The sequence below is a fragment of the Saccopteryx leptura genome, chromosome 2 (assembly GCF_036850995.1).
Source record: "Saccopteryx leptura isolate mSacLep1 chromosome 2, mSacLep1_pri_phased_curated, whole genome shotgun sequence".
In the NCBI taxonomy this organism is placed as follows: Eukaryota; Metazoa; Chordata; class Mammalia; order Chiroptera; family Emballonuridae; genus Saccopteryx; species Saccopteryx leptura.
The window spans coordinates 179,186,944-179,207,761 of NC_089504.1; the positions used below are offsets into that span (position 1 = coordinate 179,186,944).

General features: G+C 57.1%; 2 protein-coding genes across 2 annotated transcripts in view; both read right to left on the reverse strand.

Moving 5' to 3' along the window:
- Positions 1 to 183: 183 nt before the first annotated feature.
- On the reverse strand, positions 184 to 9,961 carry NXPH4 (neurexophilin 4). The gene is made up of 2 exons (XM_066365840.1): positions 9,767 to 9,961; positions 184 to 1,744 (listed from the first exon to the last, which is right to left on the reverse strand). The coding sequence occupies exons 1-2, from the start codon at positions 9,821 to 9,823 to the stop codon at positions 881 to 883; spliced, it is 921 nt and encodes a 306-aa protein (XP_066221937.1). The 5' UTR covers positions 9,824 to 9,961; the 3' UTR covers positions 184 to 880.
- A 3,947-nt stretch (positions 9,962 to 13,908) lies between these two features.
- Positions 13,909 to 20,818, reverse strand: part of LRP1 (LDL receptor related protein 1) — an 81,349-nt gene continuing 74,439 nt past the window's right edge. Inside the window, exons 74-89 of the mRNA XM_066369449.1 lie at positions 20,653 to 20,787; positions 20,447 to 20,566; positions 19,103 to 19,371; positions 18,351 to 18,529; positions 17,767 to 17,873; positions 17,409 to 17,525; positions 16,752 to 16,928; positions 16,468 to 16,608; positions 16,187 to 16,360; positions 15,764 to 15,925; positions 15,244 to 15,418; positions 15,021 to 15,122; positions 14,806 to 14,870; positions 14,610 to 14,700; positions 14,368 to 14,512; positions 13,909 to 14,201 (exon numbers count right to left, since the gene is read on the reverse strand). Coding sequence (XP_066225546.1) covers positions 14,061 to 14,201; positions 14,368 to 14,512; positions 14,610 to 14,700; positions 14,806 to 14,870; positions 15,021 to 15,122; positions 15,244 to 15,418; positions 15,764 to 15,925; positions 16,187 to 16,360; positions 16,468 to 16,608; positions 16,752 to 16,928; positions 17,409 to 17,525; positions 17,767 to 17,873; positions 18,351 to 18,529; positions 19,103 to 19,371; positions 20,447 to 20,566; positions 20,653 to 20,787 — 2,300 coding nt within the window. The 3' untranslated portion in view covers positions 13,909 to 14,060. The remainder of the gene's footprint in view (positions 14,202 to 14,367; positions 14,513 to 14,609; positions 14,701 to 14,805; positions 14,871 to 15,020; positions 15,123 to 15,243; positions 15,419 to 15,763; positions 15,926 to 16,186; positions 16,361 to 16,467; positions 16,609 to 16,751; positions 16,929 to 17,408; positions 17,526 to 17,766; positions 17,874 to 18,350; positions 18,530 to 19,102; positions 19,372 to 20,446; positions 20,567 to 20,652; positions 20,788 to 20,818) is intronic.

A 20,818-nucleotide genomic window follows, 5' to 3' on the forward strand; every position in this document is an offset into this window, starting at 1 on the left:
CCTACCCCCAGTCGTCCTCATCTCCATCTGATTTGGTCTTGGATGACCTCCAAGGTGCTAGCTCCGTCAATATATCCCTCAGTTTCCCCACGAGCCACGGGGGAGGAGGCCCTGGCCAGGTCTCTGCCAGACATAAAAATCCACACCACCACCCTTTCCCTACAAAGGTCTCACACAGACCCGTATTGGATTCCACTTTATTTTGTTCCCTTTTCCGTCTGTTTTGGAGTAGAAAAAAAATATCACCGAGAGGAAGCAGCCGGAAAGGGGCAGGTGAAGTAGGACTTCAGGGACTACTGGAGGGAGGCAGGTAGAGGGCAAGGGCCTGAGTCTTCACCTCTGCCCAGAAGTCTGCTTCCACTACCCTAACTGGAAGTTTCAGGGAAAGAGGAACAAGGCATAGGGCAGGCAGAGGGAATGGGGATGGGCCGCAGCTCGAAAGTCTTTACAGTTTTTACGTGAGACAGAGTGGAGCAGGAGAACAAGAGCCTGTGAGTAGGAAAGTCAGGGTGGGATGAAGGTGCCAAGCCAGACGTTATTAAAGCTGCGGGCAAAAGAGGGTCCAATCCAGAGCCAGGGACATATAGGGGACACAATGTGGACGTAGGGGACGCTGGGACCTCCTATTCAGGGGCTGCGCTCTTGTTCCTCCACTTTGGTGTGTAGCTGAGGGGGCCTCAAAGGCACCCCTCATAAGGAAAAGGGGGCCCACGCCAGCTGCTAGTCCCTGGGAGGGCTGTTCCTCTCCACCTCCAGAACTGATGGAAGGGTGAACGCGGCCACAGGAGTTGCGGGACACTATCTCACTTAGGAAGGAGTCTCACTTAGGGAGGCCGGGATTTGGCGGGAAGCTCAGGGCTGGAGGCGAGGGCGGGGCGCACTACCCAAAGTAGGGGTGCTCACTCTGGAAGTTATAGTCTGGGCACACCTTCTGCACCAGTTTGTAGTCAAAGCTGAGGAAGGAGACGAAGATGCAGATGACTTTGAAGGGCTTGGCACAGAGCCAGGCGGCCTGACTCTGCGTATGCTCGGTGAAGCACACCTGCGATGGGTCGTACAGGCACGGGCGGTGCTTGCGCGCGCGATTTGTCTTCTCGTACTCCACGTGGCAATTAAAAGCGCGTGACTCTTTGGCCCCGGGCACTCCCAGCGCGCCCCCAAGTGGGCCCGCCAGAGCGCCCCCAAGGGTGCCTTCTAGCCCTGCCCCTGCGGCTGCTAGCCCTAGCGGGGGCCCCAGCCCAGGAAGAACCCCCTCCAAGGCCAGCGTAGACTGCAGAGGGTGGGCGGCGGGGCCTGGCAGCCATACGCCCCCGAACTCGACACGCTTGGAGGGCGGCACGATACTGACACTGAGGTTGCCCAGGCTGGACGAATTGTGGCGGAAGTACACGCTGAAGGTCCCGTTCACGTGGTCCACAATCTTGCCGGTCACTAGCAGGGAGAACTTGAGGGTATGCACACGGAAGTAGAAGTCCCCCCAGCCGAAGATCTTCTTGGCTCGGGCCGCTTTGATAGAGGGCTTTCTCTTGGTGCGCTGCTCAGGTAGCGCCCCCACCGCCCCCGCCCTGGCCAGTGCCCCGGTGTGGTTAGCCGGCCAGGCCCAGCTCCAGGCCCGGGCAGTGCCCAGGTCATCGGAAGATTTTGGTGCCGGGAGCCCTTGGCCAGGGGCGCCACCTCCGGCCACAGCGGGGCGCGGCTCCACGTACTGGGGCCTCCCGGACTCCGGTATCTGGACACTGACAGCCTGTGGAAGAAGAAAAGAAAAAGGAAAAGAGACGCTAGATTTGTCCCTGGCCACCTTACCAGGGCCTTACCCATGCCAGCCTCTTTCCACAGCCACTAGGAGACCAAATGGAGTCCACAGCGAGTGGTTTAGGAAGTGTGTGTTGGAGTAGACTTGCAGCGAGTTCAAGCCATGTGGTCTTGGCCAAGTCACTTCACCTATCTAGACCTCAGTTTCTACATCTGTGAAATGACACTGAGAATCTTTATGTTCTTTCAGATCACAATAGGGGCTAAGAAAGCCCAAGCCAGTGTGGGTTTGAATAGGGGACCCAGGACTCAGCTCCTCCAGTTTGGAGCCTGGTTGGTTCAGAGCAGCGATTTTCATTTCATGGCACACATAAATTAATTACTAAAATTTTATGGCATATATATATATATATGTTATTCTAACAAAAAATAGGTATCATTTTGATTCAGTCACACTGGATGGCTATTGTTGTGTTAGTTGCTGTCATTTTGTAATTTGATGATCTGAGGGACAAGAGATCAGTGCCCCTGACTAAATAGGTGTTATATACATTAAAAATTCTTGCAGCACATAGGTTGAAAATAGCTGGTTTAGAGTAATGCACCAGGGAGGAGTTGGATTCAGGCAATTGAGACCATGACCCTGTCAACATTCAGCATCAAGAAAGAGGTAAAGACCTTCAGATGCCTGTGCAGAGCCTAGAGTCCCCACGCTAGCCTCATCCTCACCCCTTTGTGGGGAAAGCGGTAAAGCCAAAGAAAGCGGTGAAGAGTCGGGATGCCGTGGCCCTAGTGAGTGAAAGTCTGGCTTGGAGGGGACTCCTCACTGCCCCCCAGCACTCTTGCTCTGTGGGAGAGACAGCCTGGTGGTGTTCCTTGGGCTCCCAGGCGAAGCAGCAGAAAGAGATGCTGAGCCCGCCCCCACCCTTCTCCTTGTGTCTCAGGTGGCAGCGATCTCCGAGACAGCTCTGGCCCAAGCACAAGATAGATCGGGAGGCAGGAATGGTGGGGCCAGGCCCAGGCCATCAATTATCTGGGGGTGGGGGGTTGGGGGTGGCCCGGAGTGAAGGAGACAGTCGGTCAGAGCCAGAGGAAGAAATATGGAGATGCTGCTCCAGCGAGGGGAGTGGAAGGGAGAGGAGCTGTGTATGTCGGAGTATGTCAGTCAGACTGTGCTAGCTGTGGCCATTAGGGTGGCCTTTACGGCGTGTAGGTTCAGATTAGGGGGGGGAGGAGTACTGCATGTGTCGGTCTGGGGTGGTTGTGTTAGCCTGGGATGGTTGTATTGTGTGTCTGTCTACCTGGAGTGATGTATGTGTGTAGCTATGGGGATGGGTGTTTGTCTGCATGGGGTGGCTGTGCATGGTGGCTATGTGTGTGGCCCTGGTGAGTGAATGGGTGTGTCTGTCTGCATGCCCATGTGTATTAGTCTGCAGAGGCTGTGTGTATATGTGTGTGTGTCTGCTTGTGGTGGCTAGTGTGTCAATCTGTGGTGGCTATGTATGTGTGCCTGGGTTGTATGTGTACCTGGGTTGATTGTGAGTGTTAAGCTGAGTGAGGCTGAGGCTGTGTATCATTGTGGTAGTTGCATCTGTGTGACTAGTGTTAGTTGTATGCCTGGGTTGTCTGGGTGTGATTCTCTGGGTGTGTCACTTTTCCTGTGAGTTCCTATCATCCTGTGTCCATGTGTCAAGCTCCTTCTAAAGAGTGTGTGTCAGTATATCCACAATGATAGAACAAGTGTGCTAATACTGTGTTCCTCCTGGTGGGGGTGAGCATGTGTGTGTGTGTGTGTGTGTGTGTGTGTGTGTGTGTGAGTTGTTTATGAATGATCCCTGCTGGCTGAGCTTTGGGTAGGTGAAGAGGCCTAATAGCATGGGTATCCCCTTTTGTACACACCCACGTGTATATACTATGTGTCCATGGGGGACAGGTGCAGTAGAGTCAAGCTGGTGGGCAAAATCTCCACCGCCTGGTCCCCCCCCATCCCTGCAGCACTGTGATCCTGGGTTATTAATGCAGCCGCCACCAATCATCATACATATTTATCGCCCCCCTCATTCCTCCTCCCATCCAGACCTCCTCCCAGCTCAGGTGAGGGGTGCGGGGGCACAAGAGTGATTGACTCAGCCAGCCAGCTTGAGCTGGCAGCTAGCACCTTAAGGGAGGGCCTGAGAGGGACTGGGGGAAGGGGCCCTAGACCACAGCAGGAGGGGGGAAAGGCCTCCAAGTGGGGGGGCCAAGGACACAGGAAGTGGGCTTAGAGAGGTTAGAGCTGGAGCCCCAGAAAGGGCATCAGAGGAGGGAAAGCGGAAAGGTGATGGTGGGGGGATTTGAACCTGACACCTAATCTCCTCACTCTTCTGTGCCCAAACGCTGCTTTTGTTCAGGGACTTCCATCAGTCCCTGAAGCACACTGCAACAAACCACAAATGCCTCTGAGCCACCCCCACCTCAGCACAGCCCAGCAGCACCCACTGTCCTGCATGCTGCCCAGGACCTGTGGAGGGCTGGTCCAGGCCAGCAGTTCCTTCCACGCAGGGGCTGGAACAGGACAGCAGGTTTGGCTGGGTGGCGGGGGATGGCAGGTGTCCCCCTTCTGATCTCAGACAAATTGCTGTCTGTGCTTCTCTGATCCTGGCAAATCCCTGGGCCTTGGGTACCTGCACCCCCTACCTGCTGTAGGAGGCAGTCAAGATAAAAAGGAGGAGTCGGGGGTCAGTCAAAGAGACCTTGTTGGGGGAGCTTGGACAGGGAGGGGAGAGAGTCTGCGAGGAAACGAGCCGAGAAATGGGAACATGGAATAAAATAAAATAAAATCCTCCCTCTGGCTTCCTTGCTCACCCACTCCCTCTCCCTCTCCCTCTCCCTCTCCCTCTCCCTCTCCCTCTCTCGCTCTCCTTCTTTCACTGCTTTCCATCTCTCTCTCTCTGACTCTCCTCACAGTCCCTTTTTTTTTGTCTCTCAGTATCTTCCTCACTGTCTCTCATTTTCCTTTTATGACTCTGTTTTTCTTTCTGTTTCTGTCTCTAACTCTGGTTCTTTCCCTCTATCTTTCAGGTTGTCTGTCTCCAGCTGTGGGTGGGGGTGGAAGTGAAGAGAAAACAGGGTGACAAGAATCTTTGCCCAGAATCCACAGGGCTCCCCCACCTTCTAGGATAAAGATGAGAGCAGGGTGTTATCCAGAAGGGGTCCCCCTCAATCCAGAGCTGTTTTAATTAAGCTAATTGAGTGCGGTGACATTTGCGGAGGGGAGAGGCTAGCCAGGCTGTCGGCTGAGGTGGGGGGGTCGGAGGGTTCCGTGGCAGACAGTGATAGGGATGGGGGTGGGGGTGTGCTTCACCAGGCGCCTCCAGGCCCTTGCAGGGTGGGAGCCGAGCCAGTAGCGCTTTGCCCCCAAGGCAGCAAGCCTACGCGCTGGAGGGGAGTTGAGACTGCCTCTTGCTGCTGAACAAACTCCCCTGGGGGGGTGCTGTTTTGGGATGGGAGCACTAAAAATGGGGGGAGGATCAGACTGTCAGCCCCCCAGCCGCAATGCAGGGTGCACCTCCCCCGGGCCTCTAGACTAGTCGTTGTTTCTATCCTGCTGCGTGGTCAGGCGGGGCTGCTTAAGATTCCGATGGGGGAGGGGATAGAACCCTGTCATTGGGGAAGGAACAGTGCTGAGGCCTCGATTTGGGATGAGGAGGGAAGAGTGTCCTGGTCCCTTGCACCCAGAAATAGGCGGGGCACTGCAGTCAGGGTGTGGTGGAGGAGTTGGGGTCTGGCTGAGAACCAGGGATGGAGATAGGAGTGAAGAGAGAAGTGGGTGGACAGGACAGGCTGGAGAGGACTGGGACAGAAATAGAGGGGAATTGGGAGTGTGGACCTGGAAGGCACAGGTATTGGGTACAGAGGTGAGAACGAAAACAAGGTAGGAGGAACAGGGATGAAGCATGGGAACAAGGATGACGAAGAGGATATCAGAAATGGTGGACAGGCATTGGGTAGAGACAGGGATGCCGAAGGGCTAAGGATCTGGGGAATGAAGGGAGGGAACAAAATGGGGTGGGAACCGAAGTGAGGATGGGGGAGGACAGAGATAGTGGATGAAGAAGGGGCACTGGGCCAGGCAGGAATGAGACAGGGATAGGAATTGGGGATGGGGATGAGATGCGGGTGGGAACTGAAATGGGGGGTGGAGAGTGGTTATTGGGCAGAAACAGGGATGCTGAGGGATGCAAAACCCAGTGGATGAGGATGGGAAATGTGAATGGGGGTTTACTAATCTGGGATAAGTAAGGGAGTGGACGAAAGGGACGAAGACTGGAGCTGAGGATAGGTATGGGAGACAAGTCAGAAGAGAAGGCAGAAGGGCAGGATTAGGCTACGGGAGGGGGTCAGCAGGTGGAGGTGCTTATACCTCCCTCCAGAGTCTATTATAGCGAGAGGGGGCGGGGACCGCTGGTGGGGCCCACTCTGCCCTTGGGCCGGGTACCTCCTCTCCCTCAGCCCGCCTGCTCTCGGCCTGCAGCGCAAGGTTCACCGTTATCTGAATTATTTTTATTTTATTTTATTTTATTTTACTTTATTTTATTTATTTTATTTCCCTGCTTCCTAGAGCCGGCGCAGTCCCCCCGGGAACGGTGCCCCCGCCCCCCGCCCTGCGCCTCACTTTATTATTGCAATAAATGTGCCTATAAAGGCGCGGGCTCCGGGGCGGGGTGGTGGGGGGGAGCCGCGGAGCGAGGATGTAATTTCCCGAAGCCGGAGCCGGAGGGGGAGTGGGAGGGATAGAGATGGGGGAGGGTAGGCGAGGGAGAAGGGGAGACTCGCCAGTTTCCAGCGCTCAAGGCAGCGCTCCCTACTCTCCAGCCTCCACCAACCCCTCCCCCCCGCAGTTCGATCCCACAAGACACTCCGTGACTCCCCACTGCGCCGGAAACATTTGAGCCCTGGGACCCCTCCAATGTGACCTGCTCTCTGTAATCTGACCCTATCCTGGACCTCACCCATCTGGAGTTTCAGGGCTCTGTCCAAAGTTCTCCATCTCCTTGCAAATGACTTCATTTCTGACCCCTGCGATGCCCTCTCCACTTACCTGGTCTTTCTCTCTGTCTGTCTGTCTGTCTGTCTCTCAATCTGGTCTCTTTCAATATTATCTTGCTCCTTCCCAATGATCCTGTCTCTGATCCTGGTGAAGCGTCTTTACCTTGCTTCTGTCCCTCAGTTGCCTCACATCTCCAGTTATCCTGTCCTGATCTTCACCTCCCCCCCCCATGGACTCCCTAAATTCTTTCCAGGATACCACTCCCATACTCTCACAGGCTTCTCCGGAGGGCGAGGGCACCGGCACAGCTCCCCCCTAGCCCAGCTGTGGCCCTGATTACCCCTGAATCCTTACCAACAGCTCTGGACCCTAGCCCAGGCTGCACGTGCCTAAGTGGTCCAGCCAGAGATTAGCTGGGGGGCTAGAATGGGTTATGGAGGCAGGAGGAGTAGGCTAGGCTGTGGCTGGGGCCAGCTGGCTCAAGACTGGCTTGGGTTTAATCCTTCCCCCAGGCAGGATAGAGCTGGAAGGTCCCAGAGGGCCCCGTACTCCCCCCCCCCAGCTAATTAGTAATTAGTGATTAGTGATTAGTAACTATTGATCAGCTACTTCTCCCAGTAGGCTGATGCTTTGGCAAGAGTGGGGAAGACAGACAGAGAGGGAGAGAAGGTCTGTCTGTCTCTGATTCCAGAGAGTAGACAGTATTAGCAAGATCCTGAAGAAGGCCTGGCTGAGAGGGCAGAGCCCCAGGGTCAGTGGAAGCTAGAAGTCCCAGGTCCTGACTAGGAGACCAGGTTCCTGAAGCAAAGAGGAAGGAGAATGTGCTCTTAGAGGAGGGGCAAGTGAATGGGGTGGGAGAAAGCAGGGTAGTTAGCATGGACAGTGGGGGTTTCCCAAAAAGCTGTCCTCTAAACTGTTAACCACAGCCTCTTACCAAGTATCAACCCACTGCCAACCCTGGCACTAAGACAACCCTGAACCGTCCCCCCACACACACACACATGCCATATTCAGATACATGAACACATCCTGAAGCTTACAGCCCAATACCCACACTCAAATGCACTCAAAACCACAAGCATGCAGATACGCACAAACCCCGGAGACTCATACAGACAACACATGGGCCACAGCACACTGGTGCACTGGAGATCCACCTTGTGGTGCACATGTGTGCACAAGTCAAACTCACAAGTACATACAGATTGGTACTTGAACACACACTTTTCTACACACACTTCCCATCTCATGCAGTTATAAATATTCTCACACCTGCAGTCCGTACACACAGGTAAACCCTTTCTCACACAAACATAAGCTGGACTAAATGGCAGATACACACTTCCCCACTGACTCCAACGCTGAGACCCCCAGCTGCAGCTCTGACACACTCAGCTAGATCCCCATCGCTGACATCCTTATGCTTACTCTCCCTCAAGTGTCCACCAGATGTTTCATTCCCCTTCAGGGGGCAAAGGAAATTAAACCAGATCTGTCCACAGGAGAGTTTCTGTGATGGGGAGAGTGGAGAGGAGAGCAGAGGAAATAGAAAGGATGGGCAGGAGAGTACCATCCCTCCTTCCTCTCCCCCAGGCCTTCACAAACAGTGGGATGTGGGGCGCAGGCCCCCCTGAAGTCTTCTAAGGGCAGAGCTACACAGTAAGTCTAAAAGAAGTTCTAGTTAGTGGAAGCAGTTTCTGTGGAGGGGGCTCCTTTGCCCACCTTTGAGCCCCTCAAGGTCACCAGGCCGGTTTGGGAGAATCAGGAAGCTCAGTCACCAGCTTCCCAGGGCAGCCTCTATCCTGTCGAACAGCTGAGTGCGATTTGGCTGAGCAGATGTGTGGGGGGAGTCTAAGTGTTGGGGGCAGAACTATAAACCCCTTTCAGACTGTTCAGAAGCTCGGGGTTGGGTGCAGGGGATAGCCGTGTAGGAAGCCACCTGCCTGCCCCCAGACTAGCCAGGTTACAGTCTGTGTGTAGGAAACAGGGACGTCATGTGCAAGGGAGTTAATTGAAGGAGACAGGGGCCAGGCCTAAGTCCCCTGTGGGGGACACACAGCGGGGCACAGATGGCAGCTCTGTGAAGCAGGCACTTGCACTCACCCCTTCAAAGGCAACACTGCACACCATACCAACGTGCACATGCACCCTGGTCCCCAGCACTAGACGCTCAAGCCTGGCTGCCCTGGACAGAGCTGTTCCAAACACTACACCAGACAGATGAGCACACCGTGTACACGAGTTGAAGCTTCCAAGTCAGGAAGGAGGCAGATCAAGTCTGGACCCCCTTAGTCTCAGGATCTTTGCTCAGGAGCCTCAGGGAAAGAGTTATCCAGGGAGATGGTGGAGGGCACGGGAGGAAAGAGTCCCCTTCCAGACAGCCCTTACCTCCTATCAGCCGGCGCCAGAGAGGGGTGTGTCTGTGAGGTTGTTTAGGGGAGATGGTGTCTCCGCGGGAAATGTGATGAGAGATTGTAGCCAAGTTCGGCCGCATCTGTGTGCGTCCGTGTGTGCGCGCGTGTGTTTGGGCTGTGCTCGGAACACAATGCCCACCCGGCATGGTGACAAGTGCAGAGAAGAGAAATGCGAAGGTGTGATGGAGAGGTGGAAGGACAGACAGCGAGGGTGGCGAGCGAGGTTGGCGCGGCAAGGCAGCAAAGCGGCAAGGCTGACACCCTGCTGGCTTGTCTGTCTGTCTCGCACTCCCGCTCCGTCTGGCGCACTCGTGGGTCGAGCTTCGTCCCCTCCCCCGCCGCACTGGAACCAGATGCGAGTCGGGCCTCCACCCCTGCTCCCGACCCTTAGCCAACTTGCGCTGGGAAAACGCCTGTCCTGGATCGGGAAGTCTGTCTGTCGGCGTCCCCCACGCCGCCCAAAGTTGGGATGCTCAGAGCTGGGGGCGGGGCGGGCTCACGGGGCCCCTCGCACTGTGGGACCTTTGCGTCCCGGACCCCGGTACTCGCGTTGCAGCCCTGCTGCCCTTACCTTCTTCAGGAGCCACGGGCCAAAGAGCAACAGAAGCCATTCTAGGAGCAGCCGCATCTTCCCTGGCGGCGAGCGGAGCGGACCGGGAGGGTCCCAGGGCAGGCCGGAGCTGGGCCGAGGGCGAGGGGCTCCGGGAGGGCACCCCGCGGGGTGGCTGCCGGAGCGGCGGAGCGGCGGCGCGGTCCGCGGACTGAGCGCGAGGAGCTAGCGCGGAGCTGGGGGCGGGGCGCGGGCGGGGGAGAAAGTTGGGTCGCACTCGGGTGGCGGGCGGGGGCGGGGCTCCGCGGCTCTCCAATCCCCGCCGCGCCCCGCGCGCCCCCTCCCGCCCAGGAGGGGGCACCGAAGGTGACTTTCACCCGGACACGCCCCGGACACACCCCTGGCCCAGGTGCAAAGCGGGGAGGGCGGCGGACCCCGGGACCACGATCACGAGAGGCTGGGTTTGTACACCGACGAGGAGTAGGACAGGGCGTTGGGCTCGAGCTTCGGGACAGTATCCCCAAAGGGCCCAGCACGACCAGGGTCCTTCGATGCTCTGGGCCAACGTGGGTCCCGGGGCAAGAGCAGGGCTGGGACCGAGGTGAAGGCGGGCGGGGCCTCGGGCTGCTGCCGCCGCGCAGCGCTGACGGGGATAGATGGGCGCCCCGCGGCTCATTCGGCCGGGAGATGAGAATCATTGATCACGGACGGAAACCCCATCACGTCTGTCAATAGGACTGACAAACGGCGCCCGCTGCCCGCCTGCCCCCCGCCCCCAGGCACCTCCTCGGTCTCAGGACTCCTCCGCTAGACCCGCAATTCACCTTTGCCCCTTGCCCGCATCGCTGACCCTTTCAACCCCCGCCCCCGCACTCGCCCCAGAGCGTCCCTGCGTGGGGGTTGTCCAGAAAGTCCCCCTCAGCGCTGCCTTGCCTGGCTTATTGGTATATCTATCCCTTTCCTGTCACTGTCCCATCTTTTACCATCAGCCTTTTACCTTTCACCCTTGTCCCCTTCCTCCTCAGTCTCTGTCCTTGTCTCTGTCCTCAGCACTGTCTCTGTCCCTATCCTCTTGGTTGTTTCTTTACTGCCTCCCTCCTCCCCCTAGTGTCTCTCTCTTTCTTGCCTGGGAGTCTTCAGCTGTCAGCTGTTGCTATGCACTGAGGCTGTGGCTGAGGTTATGGTATGACCGACACCTAGACAGCTAGAGATAGGAATAAGCAGAGAGATAGGGACAAACAGAGAGATGAGACAGAGACAAGCAAAGAGATAGACAGGCACATACCCTGAGACACCAACACACACCCAGGCGTGCATGCAGATGCATTCACAGAGGCAGACCATATGATGGAGGTGAGCACACAGGCAGAGTGAAATTCATTCATGCACAGACCAGCACACACTTGACAGAGGCACACTGACACACAGATGGGCCCACTTGGTTTACATACACACACAAGAGTACATACAGAGAGACAAGTACACCCAACCAGGTGCTCAGAGCCCACCCTGCTTCCTTTGGGCTGAGAGGCAAACATCCAGACAGAGATGGACACACACACAGGTGTACACTGGCACCGGCAGCCCAAAAGACAAGCCCAGGCATGTACACAGATATACAGATGATGGATGTGACAGACACACACACAAAGGATCAGTGATGCTGAGATGAGGCAATAACAGACAGTAGCCAAAAGGCAGGAACCTCGGTGCAAGTGGGGCAGAGAGGAGAGAGGCAGGAAGGTGCAGGAGTGGCCAGGCCCAAGGCTCCAAGGTGGGTCCTGAGCCCAGGTCCCAGGCCTATGGGCTGCTGCAGCAGTGGGGTCAGGACAGTGGGCACACTTAGGTCTCAGGTGCACAGGACAGCTGCTCATAGCTAGGGTCTTGATCTTCTGGAGTCCTGACCCACCCCATCTCCTTTTGTTACAATCTCTGGTCACCCCCTTCTCTCTCCAGACACACACACACACACACACACACACACACACACACACACACACACACCATTCTCCCCTCTCTGGGTCTTTGCTTCTGTCCTTGTATCTCATCTCTCATTTTATCTATATCGCCTCTGCCCCTGGTTCTGTCCCTGTCTCTCCATCTCCGTTTTAGGCCCCCTCTGCTGTCCTTTCCAGGTGGAGAGTTTTTGAGGGCTGCCTTCTGGTAGACCCTCTCTTGCCTGCTCCTGGAAAGCAGAGAGAGGATGCTGACTGGAGTGGGTGTGCATTTCAAGCCGCAGCTGGGGGCCCCTCTCGCTTTGCCCAGGATCTTGAGGCGACAGGCAGAGAATCAGTGGCTCCCGGGGGGCGCCAGATGCAGGGCTGGCAGAAGGAGAGAGTGAGGGGGTGGGGCTGGTGGTGGTGTGGTGGGAGAGCAGACGCTGGGGGAGGGAGAGGGGCCGGCTGGGGGGGAGGATAGTGAAGGGGGTGTGTGGCAGAATAGCCCGAGGGAAGAAAGTGAGAGGCTGGGCTGGGGTTCGCTGGCAGGTGCATAATTAGTGTGTGCAGGGGAGGAGACTGTGTTGGGCTTCAGGATGAGTGACGCTGCAGGAGTGCATACGCCACCTGGTGGACAAGTGGGTGCACAAGCCTCCCTCTCAATCCACCAGGATATCCCTTCTCAGCAGGGTCTCTCTGGCCTTTCACTCCCACCAGGGCAGTGGAGGAATCTCAGGGCTAAGAGGGGAGAGGTTTTTGTTTCTAGACGTGCCTGAACTAGGGAGGGAAGGGTAATGAAAAGCAGTGATCTCCCTGAGGGACTTGGGTAAGGGTTTGGCTTCACCACTCTCTCTGTAAGTGTGAAGCTGTGTGACCTGCAAGCAGTTCCCTTCTCTGGGCAGGGGTTGAAGTAGACCTGGGATACCTTTGATTGTAGCTGTCCTTTCCTGTCTACCCCTGGGATGTCTAAAATGATGGGTGAATTGGGTCTGTTGGTGGCCCACGGGCCTGGCAAACTGGTTTGCCCTGTTCTCCTTTGGCCCAGGGTCCCCCTTCTCCTGAATCCAGGGTTCTACTCTTAGTCTCCATGAAATGTGAGATGGTAGCTCTTTAAGAGCAACATTCAGTAGCAGAGCTGTATGGGACCACTCTGAAGGATTAGAAGCCCCTTCACAAACCCAGTGTGCTCAGATCCCACGGTGGGATTTCTCACTATGGGAGATCATATAGGTAGTGTCCCATAAAAGTGACAATGCAGGGAAACAGATTTGGAAGTTAATATCCTAGAGCCAGAAGGAAACAAGAGAGGTGAAGTCATCTACTCAATGTCACACACCAGGGGGAAGCAGATCTTTTCAAGTCCAGTGCCACCCCGTTCACACGCCATGGGGAGATGGAGAGCGAGGGAGTCCCAGGAGAAGGGCAGTCTAGACTAGACTCTCAGCCTGCCTCCAGGACGGAGCAGGGCTCCCTCTGGTGGTTGAAGCAGGCAAGCACAGCCCAGCTCTCAGTCTCACACTCATAGGTCGACACAGTGGCTTTTCTTTTCTTCCTTTTTTTTTCTTTTATAATTTTATTTATAACAATATCTGTGTTATTTAGTTGTAAAGGAATTCAGCAAAAATTATTAAAACGTTTGTGTCCCCAAAACAGGGCTGCCCGCTTGCCCTTCCTTGGTATGCCCCACCTCCTCCCCAGGGGAGGGGAGGCTGGGGTACTCTTTACCAAAGAAAAGTCTCCAGTCCTGGGAGCCAAGTGGGGGCACTGGAAAGGGGGTGCCTGTCAAGGAGAGGTACTGAGAGTGGCCATCTCAAAGGTGCCCCTAGAATGGGGGCTGGGGCATGGGATGGTATATACCCCAAGAACTAAAAACCTCCACCCTTTCTTTCCTTATTCAGCTAGAACCATCTCTTCCAGACAAGGGCAGCGAAGGGCTCTCCTCACCAGAATTAGCCCGCAGGGAGCTGACAGGGATAAGGGAGGGACTACAGCGGAGAGCCCTGACAAAGTGTCCTGACCAGGGAGGTGGAGGCAGCACCGCCAGCTCTCCCGGTGGGGGTGCATTTTGGTGGAAGGTGGGAGGTGGGGGCCCCTTATACCTGTAAGCCAGAGGATCCCCCAAAGCCCTCCATAGCCCCCCTCCCTGAAGGCAGCATGGGGAGGGGACTGAGAAGCGGGCAAGAAGGAGAAGAATGAAAAGAGATAATACTGTGCTCGCCTGCTCACTCACATATAAAAAGTAATTCCTTCATTTTTACATTTATACATCCCGGCAGGGCCAGGGAGGGCTGGCTAGCTGGGCAGGAACGGGGCTCACTGAAGGGCTTCTCTGGCAGGGTCAGGAGGCTCTCTGGGGGGTAGTCCAGTAGGGCAGAGGCCTATGCCAAAGGGTCCCCTATCTCGTCCTCAGGGCCCCGGCCCAGAAGTTCTCGCTTCTCATCCGTGCTGGCCAGAGAGTGGCGGCTGCCGTGACCACCCATGTAGAGTGTGGCGTACACAGGGTTGGTGAAGTTGGTGGGCTGCAAGGTGATAGAGGGTTCAGGTGGGACTCAGAGGCTGGGCTTTATGGCCCTGGTAGACCACCTCCCACCTCTGTCCCATCATCTAACCCAACACCCTTAGTCACCCCATCTATAGCCTCTTGTCCCTGCCCTGGAAGCCACCTCTTCTGCTCTCCCAGCCCACCTTGTCAGGGTCCAGGGCAAAGTCAGCGTCCAGTAGGCCCCCTACATCATCAGGCTCCCCGCCTTCGTACATCTTATAGGTGGGGTTTCCAATCTCCACGTTCATGGCCCCGTTGGTCATCCGCTGGTGCTGGAAGCCCTTAGCCCTGAAGGGAGGCAGGAGTTCAGGAGGCAGGGACTCTAGAAAGGTAAGGCTAGCTAGGGTGGTAATGACTAGAATTTTCCAGACTCCCTATAACTTACCCCCGGACTCGCCGCTTGTACCAGAATACCACTCCAGCAACCAGAATCAGCAGCAGCAACAACAACAGAGGTACCAGGATGGAGGCCATATCTAGAGGGGAGGAGGTGGGAAACAGTACAAAAGGCCTAAGAGGCACAGCCCCCCCCCCCAATTCCAGGTCCCAGCAGTCTTGCCTCCCCACCCCCTGCCACCTACGTCCAGGCTGCTGTTGGCTGACTGCCTGCTGTTCACACCGGGGTCCTGCCATGTGGGGTGGGCACCTGCAGACAGGAGGGCAGAGCTGAGCAGGCATGACTGCTGCAGCCATGGCTTCCAGGGAAACAGAGAGGGGCGACAGGACCCAGATGGTCTCACTGAGATTTGGGGAAGGGGGATGATCGAGGCCTTGGTGAGGCTGAGACCCTACTCACTGGCACTCAGGCATCATTTTGCTGTTCATGGTGCAGGAACCGCCATTGCTGCAGTGGCCATCACAGGTCAGACAGCTGGGGGCCACCCGGCCATCAGAGCAGCTGCAGGAAGAAGTGAGATGCTGGGACAGGGATGGATGAGGGGTGGGTCAAGGCAAGGTGAGGAGGAGCAGATGGCCTGAAGCTCTAGCCAGGTACAACTGTGGGAGACAGCCCCACTCACTTGCAAGTGACGTCTCCACTCTGCTTGTTGACCACACAGGCTCCATTGAGACAGCGGCTGCACTTATTCACGTGGCATGTAGGCCCCTCGAAGTGGGCAGTACAGCGGCACTGCCGGGAGCCGTCAGCAGCCATTTGGCATGTGCCGGAGTTCTCACAGTAGCCAGAGCACTGCCCTGTGGTTTGGGGGGGGGGTGGACAGGAGATACCTGGAGCCCCATCTTCATGAGGGTGCTCCACAGGTTATGGGGGCGGTGCTTGACAGCTGAGGGGAGTTCCAGGTCTTCTGGATGATCTCCAGCCCCTCCTGAGCTCCTGGCGGCTGCCACCTCACGGGTTCCAGGTTACCAGGATGAAGAACAATCCTGATGCCAGTGGGCTCGCCTCCTCCGGGGAAGTCCTGACACCTCCACCAGGGGGCACAGCCCTTCCTAGAACTCATCCCTGCGGCTACCACCCTAGGCTCTCAGGTCCCCCCATCCCCCTCACCCTGCCCTGGGACCCAGGGATGGCGGACTCACGGTACTGGCAGCGGTCTCCCAGAAAGCCAGGTAGGCATCGGCACTGGGGCTGGTTGCCCTGGTTGACAGTGCAGGTGCTGTTGTTGGCACAGTGGCCCGCACACACCTGCTGGGTGCACTTGGGGCCCGTGAAGCCCGTGGGGCAGCGGCACGTAGGCATGCCTGGCGAGAGAGGAGGTGTGAGCAGGACTACGGCCCACTGAACCACCCGGCCCTACCACAGAGGATCAGGGCTCTGAGGTCCCAGGTGGGAGGCAGACAGCAGAAGGATGGGATATAGGCTGCAGACAGCAGGCGTGAGCGGAGGCAGAGGTGAAGCCAGGCAGGATGTGGGTTGGAGATTCCCCCGAGGCAGGGCATGAGGGTCGGGGGGCGGGGCCAAGGGGCCAGGGACGGTCCTGTCAGGGGAACCGGAGTGCATACCAGAGGGGGAGGCAGCGCAGGTGCCCCCATTTTGACAGTGCTCCCAGCACTGGTCCAGCTCACACTTGTCGCCTGTGTAGCGGGGCTGGCAGCGGCACTTGGGCTGCCTCCGCGCATTGAGGAAGCAGCTGCCACCATTGAAGCACTGCAGAGTACAGGTTCCTGGCCGAGGAGCTGCAGGAAAGACCCCAGGGCAGACCCAGGGAGAGAGGAGTTCAGGGGCTGCAGGGAGCAAGGTCCTGGGGCATGGTGTGGGGGACAGGGGAGGGGTGCGAGCATACCATCTGGTGGGGGTGTTGGTGAGGGAACAGCCACACAGGTGCCATTGTCGAGGCGCTTCCCGTTGGGACAGGTGCAGACGGGACCACTAGGGCTCAGCAGGCAGAGCCACTCACACTTCTTACGGTCACAGGGGTTGGTCACTGCAGGCGTGTGCCAGGGTAGGAGTGGGCTGAGCTCTGTGGACCCAGAACCCTCTCCTGCCCACCAGGAACTGAGGCCACAGCTTGGAGACTCAAGGCCCTCAGGCCTCCCCTGCCCAGCCTGGCACTCCTTCCCTGCTCACCGTCAGGCTGCTTGTGCTGGTGGTACAGGACCACATCAGAAGCATGGTTGAGGCCCCCCGTCAGGTTGATCAAGGGGCTGTGTCCAAACTTATGGATCTTAAAGACACGATTATTGATGTAGGTGACACCATAGATGTAATCCTCAAAGACATCGATGCTGAAGGGGTGACTTAGGCCTGGGAGAGGACATGGAGGGGACTCAGGCCTTGGTCGCACTCTCCAGGATACTGGCCTCCATGGCTCCCAGGCACCTCAAATCCAAGATGTCCAAAACCAAATGCCCCCCAGCCTCTCTTCCTCCTCCTGTGGCTTCTACTGGCACAAGGTCCCAGCATTGCTAGACTTTTGGGTTCAGGACTGACTTCTGCTGCCTCTCCCCACATTTGCTAAGTACCTACAGCCACCTCTACTGACTCCATGCACTCAAGATCCATTGATATGATAAATGAAATAACAAGTGGGCCAGAGGGTCTGAGTGGGACTCAGGCCTGCAGGGCGGTGCCAGGGGAGTGCAGCGGGAAGAGACCTGGAAGGCGCTGCGGGATTGTTGGGGGCCAGGCCGGGGAGGATGGCAGGCACTGGGGGAGGCCTCGGGCTCAGTGAGAGGACGGGAGGCCTGAGGTCAGGGTTGGTCGAGGCTGCTGTCAGACGCTGACCTCGTTTGCTGTCAGCAGCCACAATGGGGTCAGTGCCATTGAGCCGGATGCTGCCAATGACTGAGAGCTTGGCATCCGCCCAGTACAGCCGTTCGTTGTGATAATCCACAGCCAGGCCTGGGGGAGACAAAGGGCATGGTGAGTCCCAGTCTCTCCCACCTCAGGCTGGGGGAGAAGGTGGAACTGTTTCCATGCTGGGATGGCTCCACTCTATTCCCATAACTACTCCCAATCACTAATTTTGGAAAAGCTTCCACAGCCTGTCTGCGCCATCCCAGCCCAAGCTTCCTCCTCTCCTTAGCTTTTGTGTGACTTCAGCGAACCTGTCCCTTTCACACCCTGTCCCGTTGCCACAGACCTGTGGGCCACTGGATGTTGTCCTGTACCAATGTCTCCCGTAGGGTCCCATCCATTGCTGCCGTTTCAATCTTGGGGTGGTTCCCCCAATCTGACCAGTACATGGTGCTGGAGAAGGAAAAGGGGTGAGTGTAGGCAGGACTTGAGGCTTCCAGAGGAGGTTGACCCAGGTAGGCCACCAGGTTCCCGGCCTGGGCATGGGACTTCTGGATCTTAGGAGGAGGGTTCTATTTGCCTCCTCTAGAGAGAATCAGAGAGAGTCAGTTTCCTGACCAGGTTAAGAACTTTTTACTCTAAAACGGCCATGTGCTGACCCAGAGGCAGCTACGTGAGCAGAGCCACCCCCTGGAGCAGAGCAGCAGACTAGACTTGGGCTGGCTGGGACAGCCAACGAGGGGGAAGTGAGGCCCTATCTGAGTGGGCCAGCTGGGAGTCCTGGGCAAAGGCAGACTGGGCAGGGGCAGGGCGGGGCAGCTGGGAAGCCCTGAGGCCAAGGGAGACTCGACCTGAGGCAGGTCTGGAAGGAGAGAGCACATCTAGGGTGCTGGGCACCCACCCCCAACCCAGCCCAGATGCCCTGCCCACCCCCTCAGCGGGTCCACCACGATGGCATGGGGCTCATCAATCATCCCGGAGATGAGGGTCTTGCGGTTCTCGCCCTTCATCTGTGCCACCTCGATCACGTCGCGGCCTGAATCAGTCCAGTACACGTTCCCAGCCACCCAATCAATGGCAATGCCCCTGGGCATCTTGAGTCCTGAGATCTGAATGTGGGGGGCAGTCACAGTGTCAGGGGCAACCCCCCCGACTGAGACCACCTTTGGTCTTCCTGCCTGTTATCCATCCCCCAATTCTGCCAGCCTGTCTTTGCTAAAACCTCACCCCAGACTGAGAGCTAATCCCCTGGCTTTGAAGACATTCAACAGAAACTTAATCTTATGGGCCACCCTTAACACTTTCACATATTTTGCTGGATTAGACATTATACCCTGCTTTATTGAGGAACAAACCGAGGCCCAAAGAGGCCAAATCAGTTGGCCAAGATTGACACAGCGGGTGGCAGTGGCAATCACGAACTGGACATGGCTGTGATCCTGAAGGTCTGGGTGCCCACAGTGTCCTGCTGCCTTGGCTGCAGTGTGGCAGAGCCAACAACTGGGATTCTCACTGCTCTGCCCAGCTGTGGTCTGTGCCTCTGACATAATGCTCACCACCCTTGCCCTCCAGTCCCGCCCTCTACACTGCCACTGTTCTTTTCAGATTCTGCTCAGAACCAGCAGCTCTTCGGAGTCTCTCCACTCAGCCCCTGTGGACCCCATGCCAGGCTGGGTGCTCACATTAAGGTGGGTGACACCCCGGTCAATCTCTCGCCGGTGGCGATTGGAAGTGGTGGGAGGCGCAGCAGGGGGCAGGCTTCGGTAGGAGATGGTGCCCGTGTGCCAGTTGGTCCAATAGACACGGCCAGCCTTGACATGGACATCCATGGCATCGATGCGGACGCTCTCATCACCCTGGAAGGCCTGCTCATAGGCTGAATGCGGGTGACTGGGGAACAGGCTGCGGATCTCGTTGTCGTCGGCGATGTACAGCACCTGATACTCAGAGCCTGGAGAGGCAAGGGGCCAGATGTCGGGAGTGGGGAAGGGCAGCGGCAATAGGTCTGGGCTGTGGCCCGCTGGGCCTGGTGCTGGGAGGAGTGTGCCTGAGATGTGCTTCACCCAGCCCAGTCCCTTTCACACTGACAGTGTCTTCTCTCCAAACCAATCTGTCTGCCCCACCTGGAGCCTCTGCTCATCCCACCACCCCAGTGCTGGCCTCAGCCCTCGGAATATCCTTCCTCCGCCCCTCCCCTGACCTTATCTAGTGGGAACTGCTTCTCCGGAAAGCTGGCCCTGCTCCTCCAACCTGAGGGACTTCTGCCTCCTCATGGCCTCTGGCTGACACCACCAGGCTCTCTGCTACACACTGATGTGTGTTCGTGGTGCACATGCACGTGGATGTATAGGCACAGACATGGAGGGCTATAGGCGTGCATGTGCAGGGGAGTGTACTTGGGTGTTGGGGTTCGGTCATGTGTACATGCATGCCTGCAGTGTGCACGGGGGGTATGTGCCTGGGCGTGTGGGCATGTTTCAGCACAGGCACGAGGAAGCTGCAGGTGTGTGTCTGAGCATATGGGTGAGAACTCACACATTCAATAACAAGAAGGTAACAACGTGAGGTGATATGTTAATTAACTCCATGGGAGGGATCCTTTTATAAGTTGTACATATATCAAATCATCACCTTGTACACATTAAATATCTGACGATTTTGTTGTTATATCTCAATAAAGCTGAAGAGAAGCATAAAGGGAATATGCAGGTGGCATACAGGTGACTGGAAGGGTGGCAGTGTGCATCTATGTGTGCTCCTCCCGGGAGTGGGGGCTGAGGAGGTTATCTAGGGGGTACAGGTGTGCTGCCCCACCCCAGACTTCCTCAGATGAGCCAGCCCAGGACCTGCGCCCACTGTGCAGCCACCAGCACTCTGCATGGGAGACTGCGCCTGTGCGTCTGGGGTTCCACGCTTGGGCAAGGGCGTAAAGAAGAAAACCCCCATCCCAGGTCCACCCGTGTTAGATCTGGCGCTGCAGAGCCCCGCCGGCCCTCCCCGTCCTCTCCCTGCCCGGGCTCCCATACCTTCAGCCTTGCAGGTGTTGTGTGTCTTCATGAAGTTGCGAGCACAGCTGCAGAGGTGCCCGCCCTTGGTGTTGTTGCAGAGCTGTGAGCAGGTGCCGAAGCGTAGGCACTCGTTGATGTCTGGAGGTTACATGGGAGGGTCGTGGAGAAATTCCACGTGGCTGGAGTTTCTGCCTGCCTCACCCCACCCTGCCCCACCTTCCTACCCTGGCATCCGGGCTGGCCTGGCACCGTGTGGAAGCCGGGGCGGCAAGCACAGTAGGCGGCTTTGTCGGTACGCACGCAGCGTGCCTCATCCCCACAGATGCTGGCATTGGTGGCACAGCTGGTCAGCTTGGGGTCTGTGGGGGACAGAGAATGGGTCCCTTCACC

Coding starts and splice junctions, on each gene's coding strand:
- NXPH4 (XM_066365840.1), bottom strand. CDS start 9,823: ATGCGGCTGCTCCTAGAATGGCTTCTGTTGCTCTTTGGCCCGTGGCTC. Junction 1,745..9,766: donor GCCCGTGGCTCCTGAAGAAG/GTAAGGGCAGCA, acceptor CTTCTTCCACAG/GCTGTCAGTGTCCAGATACC.